The sequence below is a fragment of the Petaurus breviceps genome, unplaced genomic scaffold (assembly GCF_028583685.1).
Source record: "Petaurus breviceps papuanus isolate PSGF00001 unplaced genomic scaffold, PetGlider_PUasm1.0 90762, whole genome shotgun sequence".
Taxonomy (NCBI): Eukaryota; Metazoa; Chordata; class Mammalia; order Diprotodontia; family Petauridae; genus Petaurus; species Petaurus breviceps.
In genome coordinates, this window is record NW_027187339.1 from 9,020,005 (window position 1) to 9,029,130 (window position 9,126).

General features: G+C 33.6%; 1 protein-coding gene across 4 annotated transcripts in view; it reads left to right on the forward strand.

The window, feature by feature from the left end:
- CSGALNACT2 (chondroitin sulfate N-acetylgalactosaminyltransferase 2) overlaps positions 1 to 5,904 on the forward strand; it is a 47,053-nt gene extending 41,149 nt beyond the window's left edge. For all 4 annotated transcript variants that reach the window (XM_069068368.1, XM_069068369.1, XM_069068366.1 and 1 more), the window contains 3 exons: positions 1,937 to 2,031; positions 2,655 to 2,736; positions 3,536 to 5,904. In XM_069068368.1, the coding sequence (XP_068924469.1) occupies positions 1,937 to 2,031; positions 2,655 to 2,736; positions 3,536 to 3,828 (470 nt within the window). In that variant the 3' untranslated portion in view covers positions 3,829 to 5,904. The remainder of the gene's footprint in view (positions 1 to 1,936; positions 2,032 to 2,654; positions 2,737 to 3,535) is intronic.
- The last annotated feature ends 3,222 nt before the right edge of the window (positions 5,905 to 9,126 follow it).

Genomic DNA, 9,126 nt, shown 5'->3' on the forward strand with positions numbered 1-9,126 from the left:
AGGCATGAGGGACTAACAGTTTATGCAAAGACACAGAGACAGGAGCTAGAGGGTTGTGTAATAGAAATAATAAGACTAGGTTAACTGGAGATATAGAGTATGTAAAGAGGAATAATGTATAAGCCTGGAAAGATAGGGTCAGAGGGTAACAGATTTAGGTCACTAAGTCTGCCTCCTCTGTTCTATGGAGGAGAAAACAAGCCGTGGTTGAGTGACTTGCCCAGGTTCATAAAGCCAGTATGTGTTTAAGGCAGAATTTGAAACCATGTCATTCTGACTCCAGGTCCAGCCTTGTGTCCATTAGACCACATAGTGTGTAACTAGACTGGGAAGATCTTGCAGGGTGACATCCTGGAGTCTGTATTTTATTTTTGTGGTGTTATGGACCCCTGGAGCTTTTTGAGTGGGGAGTTATGTGGCCAAACTTGGGATTAGGAATATCCCTTTGGAGGGTGTATAGTAATAGGAGACTTGAGGAAGGGAGGCCAACTAGATTCCTGTTTCAATATTCCAGGTGAAAGGTGGTAAATCCCTGAAATAAGATGTCATCCATGTGAATATAGAGAATGGGGTGAGTGGGAAGACTGGGCATGCCATTGGATCTGGGGGATGTGGGAAAGTAAAGAGTTAAGGATTATTTTGAGGCTATAAAAGCCTGGATGACTAAGGATAAGTGGTGTCCTCAACAGAAATAGAGAGGTTAGGAAAAAGGGAAAGTTGTCTTGGGAAACTAAGTTGTGTTTCAGGCATAGTAATTTTGAGATTTGAGAAAGATTGTGAGAGGCATTGTGAAAGATTTGAGAGGCAGTTGTTAATGTAGGATTGGAGCTAGAGAGAGAAACTGGACTGGACATATAGTTTTTTGAATAGAGATAATAAACTGTGGGAGTTACCAAGATTACTGAGAGAGAAGATACAAAGAAGGGAGAGAAAAAGAAGGCTGAGGAGAAAGACAGGTTACACCACAGTGAGGGACTGGGATATGGATAATGATTTTCTTAAAAAAAAAAGTTTTGGTCTCAGAAGTCATAGGGATGGTGAATGGAATAATAAAGTAATCAGTGGACAATGTTTTTTTTAAATTTTTTCAATTAGTGTGGATTTGATTACTTTTCTTTGGAGCAAAATGAGGGGGCATATGTATGAAAGATCGCAATTTGCCACTTACTAGTCTAAAGATTTTCCATGAATATTTTCGTCTCTGGACCTCTGTTTTTCCATCTGCCAAGCAGATGTGAATATAGCTGTCCTGTCTACCACATGGGTTTTTGTGAAGTTCAAATGATGGAATAAATTCGATGTTGCTTTGATGACTATAAACTATGCAAGTGTAAGATAATTTGAATTTTCTCATATCGGGTTTTCTTACCCGATCTATCTATACAACTTAAATTCCATTCATGGTAACATCTTAAGTCCTGAAAAAGCCATTTAATGTCAAAAGAATACATGACATACTTCGAAATTCCTGTGGAGACAAGCATTTCAGATTCCCTTCTTTCCCATCAGGGCTATATTAGTCTGACAATAGTTCTTACTTAGTGATATTGTTATTTGTCCTACGAATAGTAGTCTAATTGCAAAATTGTTGTTTCTGAAAATTTACTACCTTTGCTAATGTCTGATACCTTTTTAGTAATTTGTTTTTAGAAAATGCATTAATAACACTTATTTTGTCTGATAATTTTAGAAAATTAGTCTGAATGTCTGGAAGCTTAGCATTATGTCAAAAGCCCTTTCTCAGGGACTGAGGAGAATATATATCTAGGGTATGCCTCAGCCTGCCATTGCCTTAAATGTTTTGCCATATTCTTCCTGAAGGCTGTGATGTTTTTATAGAATTAATCTGTGTGATGCTGGAAAGAATATTCACTAAGATTTTTTTTCTTCTGAAATTCCTTTGATTCTAGTAAAATGGTAGTTTTTTTATTCACAGGAAAAAAAGTTTTTTATCCAGTAGTATTCAGTCTTTATAATCCTGCTATTGTTTATGCCAATCAAGATGTGCCACCACCAGTTGATCAGCAATTAGTAAGTATTGTTCAATTATGTTATGACAGGTTTAAAAATACTTTATTTTTTCTAGAATTATTTGTAAATCTCTTTGTTTTTAAATTTGATCAGAAAAAGTTGGCATTGATCTGAAGCAAATCCTATATAAATAGTTTTTCATTTTCTTATATGTCTTGAAATTTGTCAGTCTTATTGTTTTTTTGCCAAATTAAGTTTTGAATAATTAAAAAAATCAAATTTTAAATAAAAAGTATTCAGCATTTATGGAGTCTGAGATATTTGTGATTATATCAAAGTATTACATACAAAAGGTGATATGTTTAGTTTTTTAAACGCAAATTTCTTTGAATGGACTTTGGCTTTAGATATTACCACTGAGTTTTAAGATATTCTAGTCTAAGCTTTTCTACTAATTTTCTTAAAGTGGCAAGAATTTAATTCACACATAATGGTAACAGAAGTTTTAAAATATGTTTAAATGCTCATAATTTTGCACAGATCATGTAAATGTATTATTTTTGTTCAAGATAGAAAATAGTTACATTTGAAGTATTGTATTTGATTTGCTTTTTCACTTAGTCAAAACTGAACTAGCTATTTTGTTAATTAAAATGAAAAATAATTTAGATTTATTATTGAAGGTCCACAAAAAAGACTCTGGATTTTGGAGAGATTTTGGTTTTGGAATGACTTGTCAATATCGAACAGATTTTCTGACTATTGGTAAGTTACTTCAGTGAATGCATGTCGTTTTTCTTAATTTTTAAGGCTAGAGTTTCTATGACCATTGGTGTCTGATCACTTACTGTATTTACTTTGATGTCAAATCTTTACTTGTATTTGACAGTGTTTTCTTATTAAAATAGAAATTTCCATTTTCAAAGAGGATATTGAGGTTGAGAGACAAAGTGTAGGGAAGAATATAAAGATTATGGTATGGAAGGGTCAAAAGGATAAGAATTCCCTTCCATTTAGTGAGAGGACATTAGTTTACAAAATGTCACAAGAATTTAATTTATGTGGAGGTTAGTTTCTTTAAATCTCTACAAAAATGAATTCTTAAACACTATTAATGTTTTCATTGAATTCATAATGTTGTTATTCAAAACCTCAAGAGCATTACAATGCAGGTAGCAATTAGTGGCAAAATTGTTTGCATTTTTAGGTGAATTCTCTTGCCTATTGCTTTAGAGGTGTGTATCCAGTGGCAGTAATTTAAGATAAATTAGGGAAGTGGTATGATTGAAGGACACCTAGGTTTGGTTCAGGTTCTGTTAGCTCTGTATCAGGCAGTTCTTTTCAGCATTTTGAGGCTAAATTACCCCATGAGTTAGGCCAGATAATTTCTCAGGTCCCTTTTAGCTTTTTGATATGCAGTGTTCAAAACATCTAGCTATAATTATCAAAAAATTTTTTATAAACATTGACACAGAAAAATAACTAAACCTTAATAATGTTGACCATAATTTTGTTCTGTAAACTGAAAAATGGGTAACTAATAATATCAATTTTGCTTTTGCAGGTGGATTTGATTTGGAAGTAAAAGGATGGGGTGGAGAAGATGTTCATTTGTATAGAAAATACTTACGTGGTAATCTTATTGTTATTCGGACCCCAGTTCCTGGTCTTTTTCACCTGTGGCATGAGAAGCACTGTGCTGATGAGCTGACCCCAGAGCAATACCGTATGTGCATCCAGTCAAAAGCCATGAATGAGGCTTCTCACTCACACCTTGGAATGCTTGTCTTCAGGGAGGAAATAGAGACTCATCTCCATAAACAAGCATATAGGACAAATAGTGAACCTGTTGGATAAATTGCACGATCATTTTAATGTGTTATAATATGAACAACAACCAGCACTATTCTCTTGCCTTAATTAGTTTACAAATGCAGTGCCTCTCTCAAATAACTTTTTATCTTTTGTATCTTTCTGTGCTCAACACAATTCAGTTATCTGAAATGAGAAGAAAAAGCAAGTGTTTAATTGAAATCCTTAATTTTGTGAGAATACAGCAGCAAAGAACAACTACCCAATTTGTTCAATGAGAATCTAATATTTTCCGCCCAAAGTTCTTATACTATCTATCTCAGTTGTGGTACTGTGCTTTTTAGACATGACTTGATTATATCTTTGCATTTGATCAGTTTAATTTATCTTGCTTATGGTATTAGTAGCATATTTATATTTGGAAGAGAGTATGTTGTTTTCTGCTAAATAGTAATGAGGGGCTATGCTTTTTGTGTCTGAATGAGATGTATGGTCATTGAGTACTTAATGGGTCTTCCTAAGAGAACGAGAAGCCAAAGTAGTTAGTAGAGGAAAACTGGCTCACCCCTGGTCATTCTGCCAAGTATGACAGTAGCAGAGATTGGAACTTAATACCTTTGAATCAGTTTATTGCTTTGCCCACAAATCTCTGTGAGAAAATATGTGGCAATGGGAAACTCACTGAAAAACTTGATTTCGGGTGAGAGTACATGGCTGGAGTAGATATATAACATTAATGTGTCATTACACTCTTAATCATCACATTACAAGGTTAGTAATCATATAGGAAAAAAGGTAGCTGCACTATTTTTATATTAAGGAGAATAAAGTATATCAAGAATTTTTGAATAATGGCATTAATGAATATTAGTTGAAAGGAACTTTAGAGATCATATAGTTCACTACCCTTGTTATACAACTGAGGAAACAATTTGCTTAGAACACACAACTAGATAAGTGGAAGACAGGACCAGGAACTAGTCTCTGCACTGTCTGTCCATTGCTTTTAACCCCACACTTGCTGCCTCCATAGAAGGACTTTTCATTATTTTGGTAAATAATTCTGTTTGGAGAGGCAGTTAGTGTACATACAAATGGCATTTGCTTAAGTAAACTAAACAGACAGTCCTTTGGGTGAATTGCAGAATGTTTAAGGACTAAAAATTTAAATGAATAGCTTTTTTCTTTTAATCTTTTTACTGCTAAACATAACAAGGGAAACACCATTTAATTATGCCCATTTTCTGATGTATGTTGAAAGGTACTGTTTCTATGGGAAAACTTGCTTGTATAGTCTCTTTGGGTTGATAGGTTAGAACTTCACAGGAAATGACTCAGTTACATACAATAAGACTTCATTGATTTGGAATAATAGAAAATGAACAATGTAACATGTTGAATATCTCAAATATTTTAAAAGATCCATTTTATTAAAGTATAAATTATAAATGGAGATATACATGAATATTACTAATGAGGCGTAATGTAATGATTAAAAATTACATTTACAGTAAACCTTATAATGTATCACAAACAAATAATTACTATTACCTAAACTTATAGGAATTGTTTTGTTTGGAAGTTGGAAATATGTCGAAGAAATGCTTAATTTTTAAAATCTTTTGCTTGAAAAAGGTACTGATTTTAGATTGGATTCCCCTTATTTTCACTAAGACTGTGAAAATTTAAAGGAAGAAATATTTTGAATCATTAGTAAAAGGTTCAGATAAAGATCGTACTATATTTGAATTGTTACAAATTCTAAATTAGTTGGGTCTGTTAGGTTTTACTGTAGTTTTGATCAGTGTTTAATTCACCTCTACTTGAATGAGGTTGGATTTAGGCATTTAAGATATGGGATAAGATATACTGTTAAAAAATTATTCTGGACATCCTTTGTACATAAATTGCCTGTTATTTATTGTGAAGACCAGTGTATTTAAGATGAAAGAATGTAATCATTTGCAAAGGTAAGCCGCAACTGTTTCTTTATGTATGTCAGAATTAGGTACTTTTTCTGCATTTAAATAGCTTTTTATTTAAGTATGAAAATTATGAAATGGAAACATTACTATGTTTTCATCATTGTACGGTACCAATAAAGTATTTTTATTACCAACAGTGGTCTGAACATGTGATTTTTTTTTTTAGTTCAATGTATAAGCTACAACTGAGAAATACAGGAGATGGAAACTCTGTACTGTTTTAAGTTGTCAATCAAGCTGCTACTCAGAAGATGTTGATCACACATTGTGTTTAGAAGATGATCTGTTTAGATCTAGAAAGGACATAGAGTGCCCAATTTATTCAGTTACTTGTTTGGTTATTGGCTTTAGAAGTGAGTGGTTACTAATTTTCCCCCATATGTGTTGTTTGAGTATGTCAAATGTAAACACATTTTGTTAGATAAAAATTTCATTGTACTGATGATTTTAAAGATACTAACCATATTTCTATTCAAGATTTGACTGATACTTGCCTTCATTCTCTGCTTTGTTCAAAGATCCTCTGATCTTTGGTCACATGCTATTGGATGAAGATTGCCACGACACTATGCCAAGGTTCTTTTATAAGATATTTCCTTGGGTAGAAATAACCTTGCTGGTAAGGATTAAATATGGAAATAGGAGGTTTGATAGGATTGTATTGGCTCATTTGAGGTGTTCTATAAAATAGAGGCCTGAATGGGAAGGTTCATTTTAAGCAGAAAAGGATATCTAGTAAAGGTAAATGTCAGAAACCTCCTGGTTTAATCGCTTTGTCATTAAAGTGGCACTTCATTGAAATTTTTTAAAGGCTAGCATTTTCTTTTGGACATGTAATTTTCCAAAAGTTTTCGAGATGGGGTTATAGCCAGAAGGAAAATAAAGAAAAAACAATTTCTTAGTTACTTGGAGGAGATAGCATGCCTAGAGAAGTATAAATTTGAGCTTTACATAAATACTAACATCTAATTTATAGAAAATTAATTTTATTTTTCAGTTGGTTTGTTTTGCTAACTTTTATAATGGATTTGCTTCAGTACCTACATGTCACCATTTATTGAGGTATAGAGTCTTTGAAGTTAGGGACTGTGTTTGACATCAACTAGTGTATAGTAGGTCCCTAGTAAATGTTTATTGAAGGAATGTTTGCTTCTCATTTGGCAGTGGCTACTAAAAAGTTCTGAATTTCTTTGACTCAGTCTATTACCAGTTTTTTTTTAAACAAAACATTTTTTGAAAAACCTCATTAGGTAGTGGAGAAGCTTTCTGTTTAAAAAAGTTTGCAATTCCTTTTGTAATCACTTCCAGATTTGTTTTGCATGAATAAGATGGCATATTTATAGTTCAACTATATTAATGCTAAGTTATGCAGAATTTATACTGTATTTATAGGTTTTGAGAAATAGCAGTTCATCCATTGATCAGACAGTTGTTGAATGCTTGTGTACTACAGGAAAGATGCTTTTGCTGTAGGTACAGAATTGCTGCAAAAATAGCAATAGAATTCTTAGTTCTTTCCACATAGGGATTATTAATTTGTTAACTAAATTAAGCCTGTATTTCTGCCTTCCTTTTATTTTCCTTTATTTGTGTAGCTCAGTGGGCTTGTTGATATAACTCGGACATCAATTGTGATAAAATTGTCAAGGTTTCACACAGTATGAGGGTTTACTTTATATGCATGGCTATTTGAAAACATCAGTTTTCATCAAAGTGTTGTCTAATGTTCTGTTTTATTTACGGAACATTTTCAGAAGTGAATCGCAGAGTTACAGAGAAACTAAACTGTATTAAAATGAATAGTCTTTTAAGGCATGACAGTGATTCTTGATGTACTTTATAAGTAATGTAACAACTTTGAAATTGTTTCTCCCTTTAGTAGCTCATTTTGTATAACTGAATCTAGCAAGTCTTCCTAAGTTTCTCTAACCTACAGTGAGGCAGTCATGTGTCTGTTTTAGATGAATTTGGAAATGTTCTAACTTTGTACACCAAATCTTATCTGATAAATTGGTTTGATTTGGTGACTTGAGAATGAGGGTAACAGAACATGCTGCTTGGTGTCACTTAGTCAAGGTTAGAGCACCATCTGGAGGACTCGAGAGGCATAACACTCAACTGATAGGGAGCGACTTCGGAAGGGAAGTTTTGTCTTGTCTGGCAAAAAGGAAGAAGTAGAATGACAGTACAATAAATGGCTTTATATGGTCTGGTCAGGAAGGAGTCTTCATTCCCTTATGTTCCACTTTAGAAAAACTTTTTTTGTGGTACCTTAGTTGGGCGGATTAATCTTAAATTTCACAGGTTAGTACAATCTAGGGCTTTACTTTCTGATCTAAGAGAGTTGGCTGAGGACTGGGCTCTATCATTGCTGAGCTTCTGAATCCCCAAGAAGACCCATTTATTCCTCATTCACTTGAGCTGATTGGTGGGTCTTCTAGCCACATGGATAGCACTTTGATTCCTCAGTGTCTCAGAACAAGTTCCATAAATGAGCAGTCTAAACAGCTCCTGTGTTTTCCTCTGTAAGATGGGCTCTTCCGAATGTTTACACATACTGTTTCACACTTGGTTTTGCAGGTTCTTACAGGCTTTCATCTTTGCCACTTAGGCTATAGTGTGGCATCCTTGTTATATGTTCAGCATTTCAATCAAGGTCATGGAATGACAATTTTAGTTGTAAGTCTGAATTTCAAAGCAACATTTATTTTGTGGAGAGCGGTAACAACAGGTACAGTTTTCTAATTTGTTTAACATGATTTGAATATTATAAATAAACCATCATATTTCCCCTGCCAAAGTTAGTGAGCAAACATTTATTAATCATTTACTACATGCCACGTGCTTCCCTAAGTATGTGCTGCAAAAAAAAAAAATCACTAATTAGCAGATGTTTGCCAGGGGGTAAATAGTTAAGTCTTCTCTTATTTTTTCTTTGTGTTTTTCCTCTATAAAATTTTTATTGTTATATTTTGGTTTTCTGTCACCATATTTCTTAATGTATCCCTCCCCATCACCTAAAGAGCTATTCGTTTTAGTAATGAAAGAGAAAAAATAGTTCAACAAAATAAGCCATCACATCAGCCAAGCCTAACTATATATATATATATATATATATATATATATATATATATAATATTTCATATTAGTATATGGTGGTGCAGTGGATAGAGTGCTGGGCCTGGAGACTCAGAACTTGTCTTCTTGAATTCAAAACTGATTTCAGACATTTAGCTGTGTGACCATGGGCAAGTCATTTCACCCCCTTTGCCTCAGTTTCCTCATCTGCAAAATGGACCGGAGAAGGAAATGGCAAACCACTCCAGTATCTTTGCCAAGAATTTGACAAATAAGGTCA